Consider the following 22,228-nt stretch of genomic DNA (forward strand, 5'->3'; position numbering starts at 1 on the left):
TTGTGTATGTTTCAGCATGCCTCTCTCACTGTGTGATCCTGAAGTTATGAGACAACCTGCTGTTTTATGTGCGGATTAATAGCAGCCAGTTTACTAAAAATCATGAACTGAAAAATCATGAACTATTTAAAATGTTGTTGCTGAATAAGTCAAACTTTACCCGGGCTTGAAAGGAAACCATTTAAAAAAGCTCTTCGGGGGATGTTTCAGTCTTTAACCGTAACAATAAATGATGGCATTCATCTCCCTTTCCTTTGATAGTGTGTCCTGCTCAAACACGAGGAGGCAGATCTTGTGGCGTAGGAATTGCATTAAGATCCAAGAGCTGCGTTTTCTCTCAAAAGGTTAAAAATGGGGTTTATAAGACATTTCTTTTGTCTGACAGTAATGTTAATCAGATGAAACTACAACTACAATTCCTCTCATCGGCAATATAGTGTTGCAAAAAAACTAAACAAAACGACAGCTAAATCCTGGTGTGACTGTGACAAAGTAGTCGAACTTCAACACGTGTACAAGGAGGACCTGGCTGCACAATGCCTGTGTTGTTCTCCATCTACACCTTTGTGCAGTAACATCTCAAACAACTCATCTCCTGTTCTATGGCTCATTTAGTGCTGAGTAGAGTTACAGTGTGGGAGCTCAGACAGAGACCTGTGCTGCTCTTTTTAGCTCTCACAGCAGTCTTTGGTGGGCAGATCTTTGCTGTCTGAACAACCTTTCCGCTCAGTCAGGCGATGGTCAGAGTTGTGTGTTTTAGCCCAGCTTGTGGTTCATTTTGCATCTGTTTTTTTAAGTTTATCATAGGGCTGAAAAGACACAAAATAGAAATGATGGCTACCTGAAATAACTCCTTTCTTTTTTTTTGTCGGTGAGAAGAACAGCAACTTCCGACATGATGATTGAAGCAATTTGTCTCAGGATGCTGAAGCCGAGCAGTGATACGGTTGACCAATAAATAAGCCTGTTACATAGAATCAAATGCTGGGTTTAGAGTCGACACAAACTTCTACTTTCTAAGGGAATGACGACTAATTTACATTGACATTTGAATAACCTTATGAAAAATCAAACAAAACACTCAATTCATACAACAGGCGTGTGATTGCCATCATCTAAATCTAAAGAATCCTGAGGCCGGTCTCGGTGGCAAAAATGTACAAACAATATCACGTCCTATACTGCGTCACTAATGCGAGTGTAGACAAATCCTCAAGTGTAATCTCCAGGACATCTGTTTGTGTATCTGAGACCTCGGTCTGGTTGTGAAGCGGATTCTCTCTCCGGCCGAGCCGGTTGTGAATGATGAGTCATCCAAAGTAGGCCTTTGATATTCCACATCTTGTGCTGCTGCGAGGTCACACACACACACACACACACACACACACACACACACGTAGACTCACACACAGACAAACCCTCACACTTATCGATCAAAGTTGGAGGTGCAGCCGCTATTTTCATTCATCCGGCGTCTCCCCTGGCTCCTGCTATCGATTCCATTTCACCGGGTGTTTAATTCACAGCCTGAGTACGCCTGCCACAGCCTCGTCGCTTCCAACACCACTCTCAATGTTTATCGACCATATAGTACCACTGCGACCGCACTCAGCGCCTGTATTTTCACCGTGGCTGTTTTATTGCCACGCTCATAACCTTTCAATATTCATGCTTGCGTTTTTAATGCCGCATGGTGAATAACCTTTGTCTTCTAAGGGTCATTTTTCAATGAGAATTTACAGTGGATGCACTTTTTGGACCTCAAGAGGATTTCTTCGTGCTAAAGTTTGTTCATGTAAAGAAATCCTTGCAAACTCCAGCTGAAGGCTATTGCGCACATGTGATACGATTTACAACACAAGAATCGTGACGGCACTCAAAGGTAAAGCTGTATATTGATGTGTAAAATGTCCATGTGCGAGTGTGTGCGAGTGTGTGCGCGTGTGTGTGTGTGAGACAGAGAAAGCTTTGTAAGTCATCCTGAAATCACGTGCAGCTTATTTCCTCCTTATCCTGTATGACTGAGAAGTCTTGTGATTATAGTCGCTTGTTATGGTTCCTCTATCTCTCTCTCTCTCTCTCTCTCTCTCTCTCCTTTTTTCTTTTTCTTTCCCTGCTACATGGGAAAATAATCTAAGAACTACAAGGACAAGGCCTGTAAGTAAAGAGAAACGACAGTATCACCCTCTCGGCAGCTTGTTGCCTTAGAGACCAGCAGAGAGAGAAAGAGATAAATCTGTGAAATCTTCTGATCATCTCTGTATATATATATATATATTCATATATGTGTGTGTGTGTGTGTGTGTGTGTGTGTGTGTGTGTGTGTGTGTGTGTGTGTGAGGAGGGTGCCTGTGTGGGAGTACAGAAAAGGGGGTCGGCTTCTGACACACAGCAGAGGAAAATTCCCACATAACTTCTCTCCCCGCTCGCTGGCTCTGCCCTGTGTTTTCTCGAACAAATTGTTACATCAATGCTGAAAATCAGATCCAATTATTACAAATTAGAGTGCGGCACCGTCTTTTTCTCGGGTGCATGCCCTCACTTCTGAACCAATATCCGACAGGCACTCTGCTGAACAATAGATAGTGTCTCCGTCTCACTGGGATGAAAAGAAACCACAGTGTTAAACGAGGCCCAAAATGTTATCTTCAGAGGGCGATAATTAGACAGAGCGTCTGTCTGAGGCAGGAGAGAGGAGAAGGCTGGAGGAGGCAAACGACTGAAAAAGGTCGAGTAACAGGACAATAAAGATTTGGTGCAGCATGTGTACAAATCGAGCAAGACCATTCTTGAATCTGTGACTGGATTTTAAAAAGCATTTACAAATAGTATGGCCCTAATCTGGCTTCTTCTTTGTGTGATCGCTTTTTAATAACATAGGAAATCCCTGAACCTAACTAACAATTGAAAACAGTGTGGCAGTGGAGACAACCCCTGGTTTTCCTGTTCTGTACTCTGACGACTAAAAATCCCAACAAGAATCTCAATGAAATAATCATTCATATCAAACAATTCTAGGTACAGTATCTCATGACCTTTAAAGTGGGTGTTTTCAGATGCAATATGAAGGTGGTGCTGGCTGGCTGCAGTCACATAACAAGTCAGAGGTCAGTCACCAAGAAAAATAAATCAAAAAACAAGAACTATTATACTGGATTCTGAACTTCTTCTCTGTGAAATCGGATTTTTAGCACATTAGCGGGAGTGACCTGTAACACGTGCTGTGAAAAAGACATAATCCTCTTCTAACAGGAATAAATGAATGTTTGTCCGCAAGCTTGAAATGTCTTAAAGAGAGAGACACAGTATTGGATATACATTCTGTGGTTCAGTGCCAGAAGATGTTCGAATTGCATCCACTTGATTTGTTAACTTAAAATGGTATGTTGCTGTCCGACCAAGCACCTTGAAAAATAATGCACCCCTCATTAATCATGCAGATCCAGCAATATTGTTGTAATTCAGATTGTACATTAACTGATTGAAAAAGTAAATGATTTGGGGAATGGTGTGTTAATTGACCACAACTTTAACGGACATCTGACCTGAATAGTTGTGACGCTGCTGGTTGCAAAACCTTTGAATAATCTTGAAACAATAGAAAATGTCACTCTGCCTGTTTGTGGCATGTTTATTCTTTGTAACAGCAACAATTAACAAGGGCATGTCAAACAAGTGCGATCTGGTCACAACTCCAAAACACACAAACTGCCCAGAGATATTGATTTGAATTGCTCCTGGGACCCCTCTAAATAGGATGTTCTGCTCTGGATCTAAATTTCTGTTGTTTGACTTGTGTTCAAATATCTGGATCTACTGTCTACGGGCACACAGACCATGGTGGAGAGCGCTTTTTTAAAAAAACAAGTGAAATGATAGTGAAATCAAAACATAAACACAAAATCCACTGTACTTTAATATTATGTGTATGTTTGTTAATTTAGCCTACTGCTTTAAAATGACACTGATGCTGTGTGGGCGCGAACAGACAGCTCCGTCACTCTCCTGTTAATTTGTAGCACCTGTTATGGGGGGGCGGGGGGGGGGGGGGGGGGGGGGCATGTACACCTTTACCATTGTTGGTCTAATCAGCCAGAGTGATTGAAAACACCTGGGTGTGCAATTTCTAACATAAAATCACATTCAGACATAGGTCAGTAAAGCTATGGTTTATTCATAAGTGCATGTTGAAAACTGGATACTCATTATATTCCATATATTATGTACATGTTTGTATATATTTATATATAAATGCATTCATTCCATAATTACAAACATTACAAATATTGAACAGTGGAATTCAGATTTAATATAAAACCATTTAATGGAACAATAGACTTCATTGTTGCTTTCAGGAGTCATTCTTTGAAACACACAATGTGTCGCCATGGAAATGAGTGGAAGCCTACCTCCGTGATGAAAAGCGGGGTCGTTCTACACGCCTTTAAGTGCACTTATAAATACAATACGTAGTGAATATATCTATTGAAGACATTAAATAAAATGGTTTAGAAAAGGCACTTTAATTATCAATATAATCCGCTCTACATTATTGAGCCGGCAGACGAGGTAAGACAAGAAAAGGCAGTGCCATAAAAATAACCAAATTAAATTACATTAAACCAAATCGGAAGAAATCATAGCGAATAATACAGCTGTAGTGTTATCAGGACCGAGATTGAATTTCAATATCTGGAGGAAAACGATACATAAATGTGCTTTCCGCCTGTTTGTTCGACCAGAATGACGTGTGAAAAACTAAAAAAACGTTGTCAGGGAGGGCTGAGGAGAGAGAAACAAGCAGAGACAAACTCAGACACAGAGTGGGCAAGAGAAGGAGGGAGAGAGATAACAGATGGAGATTACATCTACCCTTATACAGATATACTGTGATTTGCTGCAATCTTTTTTTTCTGCATGTGTTCATTAACTGTGTCAAGACTTGATGTCGTCCAGAGGGTGACTTTGCCTTTGACAAGCGCACACAGCTGCATCCATCTCTATTCCTCTCTTTCTGTCTCCATTTCTTGAGTCAGCTGCCTGTCTGTCATCCTCTAAGCACCCATCCCCCAAACCCCCCCCAACCCCCCCATCCGAGCTACGAGACTGGGAAAGAGTTGGCACCAGTAAATGCTTCTTAAAAAAACAAACAGCCAAAGCACTTCTCCCTCAGTCTCCTGCTCACAGACAAACTCAACTTCGTGTGTCATGAGATACAAAAGGACATCCAGCTGCCGAGGGCTGTTACTGGGACCTGAAGCAGGAGGAGCATGTCCCGCCTTTGTCGTTCTCTAACTGGGGGGTGATGGTGTCCGGGACTTCTGATTGGAGCATGTCATTCTCACTGGCGATGATGTGTTTCACCAAGCAGTTAGCCGCTTCATCGATGTTGATGTTTTCCTGAACGAGAGGAAAAAGTAGAAGGAACAAAGAGAAGGAGAGATGGTGGGGAAGGAAAGAGAGGAGGAGGCAAGAAAAAATGGATAAATGCAAACATTTTTATAAAAGGAATAAAACAAGTGCTGCAAAAAAACAACCTGCGGACGAAGCACCAGCCAGCAGCCATGTTGTGAGAAGGTACTTTTACATAAATATCTTCCCAGCTGCTGCCAGTGGTCTCTGTAGTTCAGACAGTGACAAATGACAAAACAACCTCATCCCTCATTTACATACAAACACAATGCGATGAGTGAACAAACAAGTATTGCACACAATAGCATTGGAGTGTAAGAAAACAACAACAGAAAGTAACCATAAATAGTTTCTGGTGTATGTCGACATGTAGCAATCTTAATGCCTTTGCAGACAATAATATGAACACGATTACACTCTCACAGTAGCAAAGACGCTATACTCTCAAATGAAAATACTAATATGTTAAATCTACGCAGGCGCTTGCAAACTGCAGAGATAAATATTCAAACCCAAATTGAATATAACGATTAATTAATCAGCAATCTGCAGCTCACGAATATAAAACATGCGGTGCTGAATAATGTGAAAGAGTGTGTTTTCTGTCACAGCTGAGTAGCTTTGATTTGATGTTAACTTGACAGAATGAAAGTGGTGTAAACAAAATACAGTTAGATTTTTGTCTGACGTAAATAAATGCCTGAAGTGCAGCTCATTCTATTCTACTCTCTCCATAGTGTACATTTCAATTAGGTACAACTTTACACAGTCATTTTGCACCACTGCATTTTTTTCCATGTTTGTTATTTTTCATTATGCCATTTATGAAAGGTTATTTCTGGTGAATTTTGCCTTAATTAGGTACAGACTGGAAGCAGGGTGCAGAGAAGGACATGAATTGCAACAACGGTCTGGAACCAGTTGCAATTATATAATATGCTTCTTACAAAATGTGGCTCGTTTATGAAATCATTACAGCCAATATTATAGAGCTAAGAGACAATCCTGGGAAAGGTTTATAGCCTGATTTGCACCCGTACAAAAGAGTTAGTGCGACATGGACCAGAGCTGAAGGCTGAGTAGCTGACGGCCCTGGGTGTTACAGCGAGGTTCACACGAGGAGAGGACCAGCAGCATGTATTGCTGAGATACACACGCATGCACACACTGTCTTAATATGTGATGCAGTAGCAGTAGAAATACTGAATATTCAAAACCTAACAGTGTGCTCAGTAGGATGTGCCCTCCTGCGGTCTGCGGCAGCTCCCTGTGCCATGTCGTGATCTATCATACTTACTGTTAGATCTGGTACGAAAAGATTCTTCCAAAGCAAAATATAGCACAACAAAAACACCTGCTCTGCACTCTGCCAACTTCACTTCATCCCCTGTGCATTATTGTGCATGCAGAACATGTGCAGCGTACAGACTCTATTCACTCATTCAGCTAAAAAAATAAACTGTCAACTTTTCTTGGACTTTTCATCAAGATGCATGTGGTGAAATATTTATGGTCTACTGCTATTTATATTTATGATTACAGATAGGGTGACGTGGCAGGTTTTTATGAAAAACAAACTAAGCTGTATGGGCTTCAGACTCTACAGTTAACACTGCAACTAGTAGAATGTTTCACATTCCAGCTCACACTATGTGACCATCTACAACCTGTACAAATGCCACATGACTCTGGTGGCGGTGCCTCTCAATTATAACTAGAATTACCATGTATGCCTCCACCAATGAGTAATGTTGCCGTTTACATCCGTGTCTGTGTGTTAGCATTTGCGTGAAATTGTCATAAAAAGCATATGAATTCATAAGTTATGGCCCAAAACACGTTTTGACCAATTCTATTCATTTCAACCCTGAGTGCAGGAGGACTTAAAGAAACAAAACAAAACAAGAGTAAGTCAATTCATACTTTTATATACAGCACTGTAATTGAGAGTGTTTCCATGTTGGTCAAATTTGACTGCACTGTTTGTACAGTACATACAAATTCAGTACTGTAACAGTTTGTGTGTGTGTGTGTGTGTGTGCGCACGTCTCAGTCTATTTTCCTCCCTTAACACCCAGTTGTGAGATTCCTTCTCTTCATTAGCTGCTATCAGAGCTTGTGTTGGTGTCTCGGTGACTTAGTGCGTGGGTGGGTGAATCCTCAGCTCATCTCACCTCATTATTTCATTCCTGTCTGCATCAATAAGTATTAAATTATACTGCACTTTAGTTTATTAAAATTTTTAAGTTGAAGAGTTTCATATTTGTGTTTCATAATTGATCATTTCTGTGTACTTTGTTACTCAGTAAAATAATTGTAAAAGGTACAGCAACAAGCTTACATAAATACTTTGTAACACTGAGTGAAATGTGTTTTTTAACCAATCTTGTAAAAACAAGCCTCCAGTTACATCAGTCAGTGCACTGATTCACTTGTTAGGGCTGGATCGGCATCACATACCAATTGAATTCATGTAATCATAGAAGTGCTGGTATATTTTTACCTTTGGATAAAGCCATTAAAGCTTGCTATTTCCTCCTATTCCCAGTCTTTTTTGCTAAGCCAAGCTAAGCTAACCGTCTTCTGGCTCCAGCTTCATATTTAACAACAAGACATGCGAGTGGTTATTCCAGGTGACCTGGAATAACATTGCAGGAATGTCTGCTGTGAGACTCAGCACAGCTAATTGACTGAAGCAGATCCTGAGTCTGTTACACTCAACACGTTTAAAGGATTTCTTCACATCCTGAATGTGCCTCTGTGGTAGCGTCTCCACAGGGTGATCAGGTGCTGGGTCTGATACAGTCAAGCTGGTAAGAAGTCAGAAGCTTCTCAAGGACATTTGAACAGGAAGGACACGCCTGGTTGAGCCTAAGAGCTCCTGTTGAAAGCTACTCTGTCTCTCCACAGCACCACAACGCTATCGCTAAGTCACTGTTTTGTATTTATGTGTGTGTGTCCCATCTTTCTCACCTTAGCGGACGTCTCGTACCATCCCACAAAGCCGTTCTCCTGGCAGAACTGCTCCATCTTTATTCCATTATTGGTCAGTACGTCCCGGCCCTGGTCGCATTTATTAGCCAAAAGCACAGTGGCAACATTTTTCCCATTGGCAAGTGTCAGTTTGGAATCCAAGTCCTCCTTCCATTTGGTGATGGCCTCAAAGGAGGCGGGCCTTGTGACGTCAAACACAATAAAGGCGCCCATGGCCTCGCGGTAGTACACGCGGGTCATGTTGCCAAACCTCTCCTGACCTAGAAAACACACACGGACAAGGACACAGACGTATACACACACACAAAGAAAATGATTAGCATTTTGGTGTAAAGGTGCAGAAACATGTTGTACTTTCTTGAAGCACATCTTTTTATTTTGCAGCCCTTTAGAGTGGCGATGAGCCACATGCTGGCACCGAAAAAGCTGCAAGTGATGCCGTGTCACCTCAGCAGCGAACCGACACAGAGGCATGAATCATCCGATTAACTCGTTTCATCACACTCCCGTCTCATGTGTGCTACCATGCAAACATTCCCGACATACCTCACCCACTCTCTCAACCACAAACACCGATACACACAAAATGACATGCCATGTTTTTACTGGTAAAAGTGCTGCAGAAGGAGAGAGATAAGACGGAGACACGATTGGAGGAGGAGAGAGGAGTCTTTGGTGTTTGTGTGTGTGTGTGTGTGTGTGTGTGTGTGTGTGTGTGTGTGCGCGCTTGCCTGTGAACTGTAGAAATTCCTGAGGGTAAAATTAATTCGATAAGCTCTGTAGGAATGTTGTATCCACACTGATTTTTCCCATCCATAACGTCTGCTAGAGCACCATCAGTGCCAAACATTGTCACACTGAGGACTGAACCTAAAACCTCAGCTGATCTTTCCCAAAGCAGTTTGCATCGTAGTGAAGAAGAAAGGGGTTGATATTCATTTTCATGGTACTGTGATGAGGCCCAAAGGAACATTTGCTCTTCACCTGCTCTCCTGCACGGGTGGATCAGAGCGCGGGGTCAGCTGCACAACAGCAGGGATGAGGTGTGTCTCGTTTTTTTTTGAAGTTCAGAAAAAGACAACCGTGTTATAAATGTAACAGTTAACAACTGCTAATCTGCTTCATCAGACTAGCACCCAGTGTGTGGGTGTAGTTTGATCAGATTTGACTGAAATCTGATTGAGTCTTTCCAACCTCAAACCAAAAGAAGGAACACAGAAATGTATCCTGTAAAATTACCCAAACTGTTTAATTTAACAGTTTAACTAAGTGGTAGAAAAGTGTGTGCTCATAGTAAGAAGCTGAATAGAGGGGTAGGTATTGAAGGCCTTTAAGGTTACCTAATGTAAGGACTGTCGATGGCTTCATGCCTTCTGCAGCCACTGACTTCCACAGCTCAACATGTATATCGATGTGATTTCAAAAAGGCTGAACAATGTATAAAACCGCTCCAATAAGCCCTAAACCTGCTTCACATCTTCATATGTCTGTGCAGCTAGCCACGTCACTCTGTCAGAAAAAAGGGCAGCCAAAAATAGAACAGTTGATGCTATCATTTGTCTTGGGAAATGCACGTTATTATTATTATTGCATCCACAAACTTCAGTGCATCATCCAATCCCAAAAGATGCCAACGGCAGTGCTGGGTAAAGTAAAATGCCAGGTACCATATGATATGACAATATAATGGACGGACTATGCCGAACTACGATGAACAATTCAGGCTTTCCCACCTCATGGCTTCCATTACTTTAGGGCGAGTGTAGGGAGCACATACAGTAACGACCTATAGCGGTTTTCACAGAGGGAGACACTCATCCTTAGCTCACAATAAAAGCTTTTCTGTATACAAGAGCTTGGGCCTCAAATCTCCCTCACATGAGTTTGAGACACATGACTGCTTGTGCTTACTGGAGAGGGCGCACAGGAGGGGAGAGAGCAGCAGGTCAGAGGATTCTTCTAAACCTCAGCCGACACTCATGTGAGATGAGACTGCTGTAGCCTTTAGGTTTGTTTGGCTTCATTATTTCTGTGTTCCCCAAAGACAATTAAAGCACTTAAATACTGACGAGAAAAAGAGATTAGAACTTCTCCTTTCTACTTTATTATCGAAAGGACTGCTCTGCTCTCCGGGTCTGAGTGGGTCATATCTGAACCCCAATAAATGCAAACAACATACATAGTACAGAAAACCTGAATCAAAATATTTTCAAAGAACTTCGAAGACAGAGTATCCCTCAGGTGAGGAAAGTCACTTCTTCTTCAGCAGATTGCTGAGAAGAAGTGAGTGGCCACTGGGGGCGCAACAGATTTACTGTTATGTATTGAATACATGTAAATAAGTATGTGTGAAACTCATGAAACCACTCATGAGTTAACCAAGTTATTAAGACAACTAATTCGCTACCACGACACAGCCCCATAATGAAACAGATTCAACTTGATTTTGTTCATGAAAGGTCTCAAATATTGTGTAAATGAAAATCAATAAAATATAATAATATGCATGATGCTATATGTGATTTAGGCACCATGGTTAGAGAAAGTATCTGTTTCATAACTTTGTGTACATTTGTGTTTTTGTCTGTGTGTGTGCCTTTCTTGTGAGTGTAATTAAAGAGAAACATGTAAATACAGAAATGTAGTTGCCAAATGATTTGAAGTGAGTAATGTCAGCAGGTCAGCTGGTACACATGAGTGAGGAATATTAACCCTGGATAACTCTGTCATCCTCCTACCAAAATGGTTAAAAAACAACTGTGACGACATGGTCTCATGCTCCTTCCCTGGATGGTTGTCTTTTTTATCACTAACCTCAAACTATCTGTGTATCTAAAGTACACATTTTCTTTACAATATAGTCAAGTCCTCCATATTTGTTGCCTTTCCTGAAGGAAAACATCTATATTTTTCACTTGAGCAGCCAACCTCTGATAAATATTTCATATTGTTTGGAAAGTTTTGTCTCATCTAAAATGGCATTCATTAAGGATGGAAAAGGTGATTTTCATATCCACCACTTTATGTAGTTGTTTAGCAGATTAATTCAATCAAGTGACGTTTAAAAAAAGGGGGGGGGGGGGGGGACACATACTAATTATAAACATAATTTCACCAAGGACTATAGCTGGTCACAATGAATTTCCAAAATGTAGCCTTAAGCTAATTTCACTAAAAAGACTATTTACCATCGACTGAGTGGATTTATTTAACTGCCAATATAATCCGTCTACCAAAGTAATTTCCATTTTCAGCTTCATCTAAATATCAAACCAAAAAAAAAGTTTTTTAAAATATTGAACAATAAACCATGATCCATATATTAGAGCTGTGGGTCTAATCCATATATTTTAAAGATGTTAAATGAGCCGTTATTCATTCGTGCGTAAAAGTTTGGACTGTACCTGCAATGTCCCACAGCTGTAGGCGCACCGTCTCCTGGTCCCAGTTGAGGACTTTCAGTGCGAAGTCCACCCCGATGGTGGCTCGGTAGTTGGGGCTGAAGTTGTGATGGACATACCGCTTGATGATACTGGTCTTGCCGACCCCGAGGTCCCCTATCACAAGAATCTTATAAAGATGCTCCTTATTGTGGTTGTTCTGCATGGCGACCGAGGAGGGCGAGAGCTGAGCATGAATCCACCGTAAGGGAGAGGGCCGGGGGATGAAAGGAGAGAAGAAGCACAGGACAGCGCGGAGAGGACCGACGAGAGTTGGGAAAGAGTCGAGTGGCGAAGAGAAGGGGGAGGTAAGGTACGCCCTGGTTCACAGTGGGAAGTGGAGCAGAGACTGTCTAGACCTTGTGACGCACGCGGGGGAGCTGCCTGGGAGTGCATTTTAAAACATCCAAACCGGAGGGATAAACTCTTTTTTTAGGATTAAGTAAGCAGTGGAAGAGCTTTTTAGATTACTTAAAAGTAAAACGGTAGTATTTAATGGAAATGCTCAAGCAAAAGTGCCTAAAAAATGAATGTACATAATTACAGTAGTTGAATAAACATAGTTACTTTCCATCACTGAAATTAAACATTCACCCACTTATAGAGGGTTGTGCCAGTAAATCAAGCACACAAGAAGTTTGCCTTCAGAGTTTTCTGCCAGATACGAGTTATTGATAATTCAAACCATGAGCTTCCCTAAACCTAACAGTTACCTCAACCTCAGGAGATTTATGTTAAAGCCCTGAAGGCAGGTTTCTCCCATGTGAGTATATCAACCATTTGTTTGATACATTCCTTCAACGCCTTATGCAGTTGAGTTATTTCATGTAGTAACCTCGTACTTTTTTGAGCGTATAGTTGTGTCTTTGCTTGAAGAAAAAAAGAAAAGTTGACCCACCTTAAGAGATAACAGCCATCCCAGAAAGCCTGATTTAAAATTGTGTTCCATCTTTTTCAAACACACAGAAAACATTCATCTTGAAATGCTTTCAGTCTGTTGAAAAGAATAAGAGGCGCTACAGTTCCTCCCTTTATTGATTAAGAATTCCCTTTAAAACGCTCCACAGGGAGCTCGTACAAAGTCCCTCACAGAAAAACATGGCAGTCACGGTTTCAAGTTGATGCAAGGACAGAATATATTACAACTCTCCGCTGTTGCTTCCCTGAGACAAAGAATCAAGGCCCTGCACGCAAACACAAACTCCTCGGTTACCAGTTCCCTTTAAATCATGACTCGTCACATTCTGTACGGATGCATTTTGATCCACAATTTGAGTCGGCAGCTACAGCTTGAATTCAAATCATTCATAGGCAGCTAATCAGTGATTGTTGAAATCAAGAAACATTGTTAAAAACACAAGCAACATTGTAGGCCGACATGCTGAAAGCATGTCATCAAAAGAGCAACGCCTTCCTCTCCTCCTCGGTTTACAGCCTCTACAGTTTGGGGATGGGGTTGGCTGTGACTGCGATGCTCTCGATGGCACACTCGTCGCTGCCCCGGCGGATTCGGAAATAGCCGTCCTCGCCCCAGCCTGTGCCCCAGCTGTTCTTGACAATCCAGTACTTCTGTCCGGTCTTGTGGCAGCGGCCGTAGCCCACCAACAGCACGGCATGGTTGGTCAGCTCGAAGGGATTGAAGGGGTCTGCGAGGCCTGTATGGTGGTAGATGCCCTCCTTATAGTGCATGAAGTCGGGGTAGACCTGAGGAAGGACAGGGATGAGTTACTTTGAATTTATCACATCGAATGCAAGCTGTACCCATGAAGCAGGAGGGTCTGCCGAGCTGTAGCAAAGACCGCCGTTTTATTACATATACGTCTTTTATCCATTTTTTTGTCATCTTTTGATTTATCCTTAAAATGCTTTATGAAAAGGAGATCTTCCCGTAAAAGTCTTTCCCTAAATCTACATTTTTGCAAAGACTTAACTTAGATAAAGTGGCCTCAATTGTTTAGCGAACACAGACTGTAAAGAGATAGCAGGTAGGAAACCAGTGAGCAGCTGTTGTACCTCAAAGGCCACTCCCATTGGTCCATTCTTGACCAGTTCCAACATCATGGCCATCTCACTGCAGCCGCCATAAAATCCACCGACGTAGCTGTATTCCGCGGCGTACATGCGGCCGCAGTTTTGAGGAACGCCGCACGGAGAGTCCTTAGCAGTGTACGGAAAGCACGACTCATCCACAATGCCGAAATCCTGTACATACTTCCCAATCAGGTAAGGGAAGCCACCATCGCAACCTTAAAAAGGCGGAGAGATGACGGTTAAAGCTGGTTTATTCAATAGGTTGGAAATTGTTATCATTAAACACAATAAAGGATTTGAGGTTTTCTTGACTTTCTAACGAGGTGAAATTGGGTTTTGTGCTCCAAGATGGCAAAATTAACCGATATGGTCTGGAAACAAGATGTTAGATTGAGAGTTACTTTACCTTGAGAGTATTCAGAACAGGAGACCACTTGTTGGGGGCTGAGGATGGGAGTCTCGCTGTTGTTGGTGAGGATTCGAACCCGAGCTTCCAACATTCCCATAGAGGCAAAGGAGTAGCAGCTTCCACACGATGCTGAAACAGAACATCACAGAGTTACAACTAGAACTTTGAGAAGCTGTATTTTTTTACTGTACAAGTTAACCGTTCTAGATTGCATATTATGTCCTTATGTAAATAAAGCGGACAGAACATTGGAAGTAATTTCAATATAATGCCGCAGCACCACTAAATAATTACCATAATGTCAACTCTGACATTGTCAAGCAAAGCTATCTTCAGATACTGGAGGTGCACCTGTGCATGCAATCTGCTTGAATAAAATCCTGATTAATCATTAAGCACATGTGTTTAATAATACATTAAATCTGTTTATTTAATGTAAAGTGGAGAAGTAAAGTTCCTGCCCCCAGTACACTCATCTGCATTAGTTGTAATACATAATAATGAGCGAGACACTGGTTACCATTAATAGTGTGAGGCACCAGGTTCTTAATAAAACGCTTTGTGGAAACAAATTAGGTCAGAGGAGAGAGGCGGTGGGGATTCGCAGGGTGGTTTAATTGTAGCAATGATTCAAGTCAGGGTGACAGAACGGTTTAGATTTGGGTCCAAAACTTAACGTCTCCTAAGACCAATATGGTGCTACAACTATTTAAATTAAAGATCTGTGCAAGTGGGAAAACTTTGCTGTGTTAATGTTTTATAATATAGGATTTAATCAGTTTCAGAGATAAGAGGTTTGTCATGTTGGACCCACAGCTCACTTAAGTCAGCACGCTCTCTCTCTCTGGACTTCTGCAACCAACAGGGACTTTTAAAGGGAAGCTGCAGGTGTAACTGACTTGGTAGGAAATAATCACACCGATTTTTTCTGACTGGAAACACTGAAGCAAAAATAAGCCCTGCAGCACTGCACAGTGGCTTACAGGGCTTCCATTGAAACTCTGCAGCCCTCTCCAGATCCTTAAACCGAGCCCTACAGAGGCCCTCTCAGACACTCAAACTACTCAGCACGCATAATCTCCCCACTCGAACACACCGGGCTGTGCAGAGACACAGGAGGAGACCCGGGCCTGCCAAGAAGGAAGCAAAGTAGCCGGCACGCTGCTGTTCAGCATCTGCCCTTACAGACAGCTGCTCAAGTGGTAAAGTACGGCTTTGTCTGCAAGTTCTTTGAATCATATTGTTTAAATTTCTAATATCATGTGTGCACAGGACTGCAATCAAACGTCACCTTGGTTTCGCACAGGGCTGATGAAGTTAACGCCGCCAACGTTCCTCCAATCCCAGTGCTCCGGTAGAGCCGACGCCGCCTTGACTTCGTAAGCTTTCACAGGCATTGGGCGAACACGCCTGAAGTAAATAAAAACATTTTTTTTTTTAAAAATCACATTTGAATCACAAGGGAATTTTCTGTAAGACATTTTGCAATGACAGTTTACATTAAGCCTAACACTATAGACATAAAGTGCATGTAGCGCTACCTTAAGTAAGGTCGATCTGTTTGCTCAAGTACCATTATGAAGGTTTTAACTGATGAGAGAAGTTCAAGCAGATGTCGATTGTGCTGGCCTCCCTTCTCTTGTTGGTTTAAGTAGGTGTTGATTTTACACAGATTGATTGGTGGTGCAAAAAGGTAGCCAACAGACTTTGGTAAGGCCCCAATAGGCTGGAGGCCAACCGCCGTAAAAAACAGAAGAAGAAGAGGACTTTGGAGACCGTCACACACACACACACACGTGTCACTAGAAACTTCCGGATACGGTTTATAAAAGCAGTTTCATACACCTTCTAACCTAATGAACAGGACAGAGCGGGATACATGGAGAAAATGTATTTAGCAGCACAAATGACTCATTTCTGTGCATTCATACGTTTTTAAAGTGACAGTGAAAGACTCCTGCACCTCGTTTTTGGTTGTTTGTTAGTTATGCTCCAGTTTGTATTGTTCCAACCAGTGTTGGACTTTATGTTTTAATTTATTTAAATATACAATGATACGTTCATGCCAATAAAGCCATTTAAATTGAATAGTATGGGAAATGAGTAAATACTCACACGGGGATACGGGAGGCGGGGCCTCCTGCTCGGTAGTGCAGCTCCCTCAGAGTGTACGTCTCGTGCGCTGGGTAGGGAGAAGCCTTCCAGGACTTCTGCACTGAGTTGATGGCCTCAATGAAGTCTATGTTGTGTTTGTACAGCTTCTGGAGCAGCCTGGAGGGTGAATGAGGACAGGTGTGAGGTTGCTTTTAAAATAAGTAAGTAAGTAAGTAAATAAATAAATGAAGGGGCTCGTCTGCCACACAAATGGAAGGAAACGGTGTTGACTTTAAGACACACTTGCATTCTCTAAAAGAGTGAGCTCTTCTCATTATGCAAATACTAGTTTAAAGCAACGTTTAAGAGGAAGCTGGGTGAAAGTTGAAAAGAATAAATATTTCATTACTTTTATGATGTAAATGCGTTTAAGAAATATATTAAAATCGTAAATAAACATTTGACCATTTTGGTGGGTAGCTCAGAGAACACAGTGGATACAAATAATTAAAATCAATAAATTAAATCACTCTGGTGCCGAGAGAAAAGATGTTTTGTTCAGATACATTTTATGGTTTAAATTACAATAAACTGTAACGTGACTCTAACCTGGTTTAAATCCAACTGGAACCAAAGAGCAAGAAGCAGCTTTATGTTGCCATAAACTGAGTCAACGTTCATTTCTCAAATCAGTTATGTTTGTCACGCCTGTTCACCAATGATGGCGCTTCACCATCAGATTTCTCAGATGTCAGGCCATTTGCAAAGATTACCGAGGGTGAGTGAGGCTAACGCCGTTCACATCAGATGAGGATCGAGGGAGGAAATGAAAGTGTAGATTAAATCAGAAGTCAGAACTGCACAGTACACTGAAAGCAGAGATCATAAACAGCGCCTGCACACAAACATTCTCCCCCCCCTCCCCCCATGTACCACTGACGTCTCGCTTGTTAGCTTGCGTTTGTCCACTTTACAGGTGGAGGAACGTACCGAGCCATCATTATGTACGTACCTGCTGCTGGAGACTGGTTTGTAATCTATCCGAGGTCGTACCGAGTTCACTTTCTTCCCCACGAAACAGGCCCAGTTGCGTCCCAGGACATCATGGACCCACCCTGTCAGGGTCTGGTCACAGAGGCTGGTCACCTTATGGCCATCATCAGTGTACTGGAAGTGCAGTGAGGCAATCAGATGAGGGCTTGTAATCCAATACTATGTAGTCAAGTAACTTTATGCAAATACAAAACACTGAGGATTAATCAAAGCAATTAAGTTACAATTGAGTATTTCATAAAAGACTAGATATTTCAAGTACATTATTGAGACAATCATTGACTCATAAATGTGAGAAGGAAGTATGTGGAGTCCAAAGTCTCTCCTTTCTTCTCATATCGCTACATTAATTTGAATCAAGTTTAGGGAAAGGGGAAGTTGAACTAGACGTGGATGAACCACACCATGGGATAGAAGACAGACGGGCTCCGACACTTCCCTTATCTCAGTGTCATGTGAGCGACGTAAAATAACACATGACTGAAAGATTAAACTTCAGCATATCCGCAGTCAAATAGGGAATTATTCCCACTAACTGTAGCCTGGCCTCGGTGACCTGCAGATTATGCTTGTTCTCCAGATATCATATCGGATGAGGGGAGAGGAAATTAAGTGATGAACTTTTAATGTACTTTGAGTACATAAGGTTTGTGATCAGCTGGTTTAAAGGAAGGTGCATAATATAAGTATGGGATATGAACTAGCCTGCTGCAAACCTTTTTCACCCACCCAGCAAATGTGTAGTTCATGCAGGATTACCCTGACTAAATACTGAAATCATCCCTCATTTAAACCAATCGTGAACATGCCCGTCATACCTTGAAGAAGGCGAACCACTTGTACCCATTAATGACCACTTCAAAGCCCTGGTTGTAGATGAGGGTGAAGAAGCCGATGTTCCCCAGCTCATCTGTGGCTACAGACAGCTTCTCCAGGGTCACAGTCAGCGTGCTCTCACCTGTAGCTGAGGAGGAACACAAAATGCACACAAGTTCACCTGCAGGAAATAACTCAACCTGTAGATCCGTGTCCAATCGTCAGTCCTCAACCATGTGGGGAGTAGTGAGGCCTACTTACAGTATCACTCTTTGCTTAATAAAAACATAACAATAATAATATTTTTTTACATATCCAGTTTTCTTGTGTGTTAACATTCATTGTATTGTAATAGAGAGTTAGCTTATTGCTAGTTTTCATCTGCAGGTCACAATTACAACAGATTGTTACAACTAGCAGCAGTAAATACTGTAACACACACACACACACACACACACACACACACACACACACAATGTCAGCAACAAGAGTAACTGTATTAAAAACTGGTAATGTTAATTAAAAAAAAGACAAATTAGTTTACAACATTGGTGGTTCAAACCAAACTTCGTCACAAAAAGAGGAAGTGATGATTGAATCGTCCTAAACAGGCCCTAACATGTCACATGACTTCCAAAATTTCGTCTAACCAGTCCAAACGGTGTGACTTGTTTAAAACTGTAATGGGGGGGGGGGGGCGGGTTACCTTCAGCGGAGCAGTTGATGGACTTGTCGCGGCCTCCTTTGGACACCTGAAACACCCATGTCCCCTGCAGGTCCTCATACGTGCAGTTGGCCGGTGTGTCACCCACAGACCCTTCAACCCAAAGCAGGAACACGCACACGAGCACTCCGTTCAGCCTCATCTTCACACACACAGCTCAGCGTAGCTTAGCTGCTTAAACACACGCAAACAACTGCTGCCAGATCGTCGTCTAATTAAAGTTCGACCCTGGTTGTTGTTTCCTGCGCCACCTGTCCCACGTGAACTTCTCTGTTACTCCCCACAAGTCCTCTGCCTGCCAATTTATGCAAACTTTACAAAGATTCACACTCCAACTTCTACGGTCAAGAGGAAGCCGTTACGCCCTATAGCACAACGCGCATGCGCACACGTAGCTAGCAATGTAGCCGGCTAGCTAACGTTCTCTTTCGGTTAAAGCTCACATAACGTTGACTACTTTTGGGTATTATCAAGATTATTTCCAACACATCTGCTTATATATGATGTATACACGTGTATGCTCTTATATATATACTTTATCGTGACTTTATCACTCTTCCGGTCTGTCATACAAAGATACGTAGATTTTCAGCGAACAAGGAACAACGGAGCAGAACATCTCTCGTCGTTTGTCTGTCCTTCGCTATTTTGGTTTCGTTTTTCCTTGTCATGTGATGACCCAACAGATGTGGGCATGCGCAGTAGACGCGAGAAAGAGCTGAGTAAATTTGGCGCTGGGGGGAGTCATGGGGAGAGCACATTCATGTGGGGGAGGCATCGGAAAAAAACAGAAAAACGTAGGTGTAATTAAAAACAAATGTGTTTTAAAAAAATGCGGTTTGTGTGTGGGTGTTTTAGTATTGCTGCTATTTATTTATGAATAAAGGATGAAAAGGATAATAGCAAAAACTGAAATAAGAAGAATCTTAAAGTGACACCATAAATATATGTATTAATGTTAAAAAATAAATAAAGACATAATAAAAAACTAATATTGTGACTATATTTATCTTATTTATTTATTGTTACACTAATATGCATTCTTTAATATCTATGCTTGAGAGTGCGTTCTGGGTATGAATTTACTTATACTGTAGGCATGTTTGAAAAACAGCACAGCCAGGTGTACTTAATGATTCCGTTTAGGTGAGCCAGTTTCAAGGCTGCATGGCTATCTCGAGCATCCAAAGTGTATCAATTTATCGCTAGCGTCCTAGTGTCAACATGATGTAAACCATCACATTTTATAATTGTATTATTATTGGCTGATTGGCATTTGCAGAATGCTTCACGGTGATTGGCTCATTGACAGCTGCGTGGCTATTAACATCAAGTCGTATTCATGCAGGTGTGCAGCGTGGATCTTGATTGTCACTGTTACTTTGATGATCACGCTCATGCCAACGCCGTTTTTTCTGCCACAGCTCCCTCGTCCACCCAAACCTCCTGCTTACTCCAGTTGATCTGCTCTTTTGTATTGTTGATTTAGCTAAGACGTATTGTTCATGCTTATGGGGGATTGGCTCTCTGAACCATAATCCTCAGATTCTTTAGGAGCTCCCTCAGCACAGCCCTTTCCACCAAATGGTGTTGCTGTTTGCTTCAAATTGTCAATTTCTGAAATTACAAATGTGCGACACTTCACCTGTCAGTAGTGAGGCAAAAGGATCAGAAATACCAATTCACTGCAAGAGTAATCAACTAAGTGTCTATCATATGGAGACAAGTTACGTACAAATGTATTATCTTAACTATTCATGTGACTTCATGATCTACCATTTTATGACTAATACACTCAGCTATATGGTAGGGTTTGCAGTTTGGTTAAAACGATCTTTATCAGTGATTTGGTCACGTACCAACGTTGAAACATCAACAGGGTATATGTGATGCCTTGTGTGATGAGCCAGACCAAATGACATCACATCAGGAGCAGATTGCCCTACACATAGAGAGGCTCACCCAGGGGTGATCTGCGGTCGGACCTAAGAAGAGGAACATATTGGGCCCTAAAAGTAACCGCTTCCAATATGGTTGGTGCAAATAGGTCAATGAGGTCTTGTTGATATGTCTTTCTGTCTTTGCCTCTGCTGTTCAGCTCTTGTTTGTCACTTTATAATCTTGTTTATAATGTTGTGGTATTCTAATAATCCCTGTAGAGTAATTCTCCTTTCATTTGTTACCTGAGGGAGATTAGAGTCAGCTTGCCTGTTTGCATGTGTGTGTGTGTGTGTGTGTGTGTGTGTGTGTGTGTGTGTGTGTGTGTGTGTGTGTGTGTGCGTGTGTGTGTGTGTGTGTGTGTGCGTGCGCGTGTGTCACTGCATCCTGATAGGTCTGTAGTTAAAGGGGTTAAAGAGCTTTATTTTTTCCAGCGGGTTTTTAAGGGAAGTGCTGGAGGCTTTGATCACCATAGTAACCATGACATAGACTGACTCATCTCCTTGACAGACCATAATAAGCACTCATCTGAAGAAGGGACTGAAGAGGTATTAGTCATGCAGTCTCATTAGTGCCATTACACTGTATTTGTGTGGAAGTGTGCATTAGTGTGTGCATTAGTGTGCACATGTGCATGTTGTGTCTATGTGACTGTGTGTGTGTGTGTGTGTGTGTGTGTGTGTCTATATGCAATAACGCAAAAGAGAGGAAGAGGGAGACGGAGGGATGGTGTTGTGAATGTTAACAGCCTGAACCCACTGAGCTGCCTCGAAGAGTGACTCATTGAAACTCGTGTTTCAATCTTGATATTGTTCTCGCTTCCACTGGCAGGAAATTAAAACTCAAGTGACTTTCAGTTCTGCTATATTGGCACCCACAGATTTGTTCCCTGCTTGCATGGCTTCCTCACGCTCGCTCTTCATCACACGTCCTCTTCTTCTGTCGTGCCTTTTTGGTTTCTCTCCTCCCCATACTTCCGACTTGTGTTATATAATTTCGTATACCTCCTTAACACACACAAGCTCGGGATCTGCGTCACTGTACACACTAACAGACATCATGTGACACCTGTTTATACGCCTATTCAATTATTTTCTGGATTTTTTTTTTTAAAAGCCCAATGTGACGTCTGTTAATATCTTCTTTTGTCCAAAACAAAGAGAATGTGTTTACAAAAGGCAGCAATCGTATTTGAGAAAACTTGAACAGAATATTCAGTATTTTTGCTTGAAAAACTAATTGTTTGAGCTCTAGACTGCATGCAGGTACCTGTGTATTTACACGTGTACAGTATGTGTGTGACCATCTGTATTTTCC

General features: G+C 41.8%; 2 protein-coding genes across 2 annotated transcripts; both read right to left on the reverse strand.

Annotated features, from left to right (window-relative positions):
- Positions 1-5,244: 5,244 nt before the first annotated feature.
- Positions 5,245-12,012, reverse strand: rab38a (RAB38a, member RAS oncogene family; the record flags this gene model as incomplete). Its single annotated transcript, XM_079166111.1, has 3 exons — positions 5,245-5,400; positions 8,386-8,666; positions 11,811-12,012. The coding sequence occupies 3 exons, from the start codon at positions 12,010-12,012 to the stop codon at positions 5,245-5,247; spliced, it is 639 nt and encodes a 212-aa protein (XP_079022237.1).
- Positions 12,013-12,863: 851 nt separating this feature from the next.
- ctsc (cathepsin C) lies at positions 12,864-19,325 on the reverse strand. Its single transcript, XM_079166503.1, has 8 exons — positions 18,956-19,325; positions 18,252-18,397; positions 17,393-17,547; positions 16,402-16,557; positions 15,578-15,696; positions 14,284-14,415; positions 13,860-14,092; positions 12,864-13,550 (listed from the first exon to the last, which is right to left on the reverse strand). Exons 1-8 carry the CDS (start codon positions 19,113-19,115, stop codon positions 13,284-13,286), a joined length of 1,368 nt encoding a protein of 455 aa, XP_079022629.1. The 5' UTR covers positions 19,116-19,325; the 3' UTR covers positions 12,864-13,283.
- Between the last annotated feature and the right edge of the window lie 2,903 nt (positions 19,326-22,228).

Source organism: Pholis gunnellus (assembly GCF_910591455.1).
Source record: "Pholis gunnellus genome assembly, chromosome: 9".
NCBI classification, from domain to species: Eukaryota; Metazoa; Chordata; class Actinopteri; order Perciformes; family Pholidae; genus Pholis; species Pholis gunnellus.

Excerpts from the sequence above, each read along its gene's own strand:
- ctsc (XM_079166503.1), bottom strand. The coding sequence starts at position 19,115 with ATGAGGCTGAACGGAGTGCTCGTGTGCGTGTTCCTGCTTTGGGTTGAA. Across the intron at positions 18,398-18,955 it reads CATCAACTGCTCCGCTGAAG|CTACAGGTGAGAGCACGCTG; the intron begins GTAACCCGCCCC and ends GTTCCTCCTCAG. Across the intron at positions 17,548-18,251 it reads AGTGGTTCGCCTTCTTCAAG|TACACTGATGATGGCCATAA; the intron begins GTATGACGGGCA and ends CTGCACTTCCAG.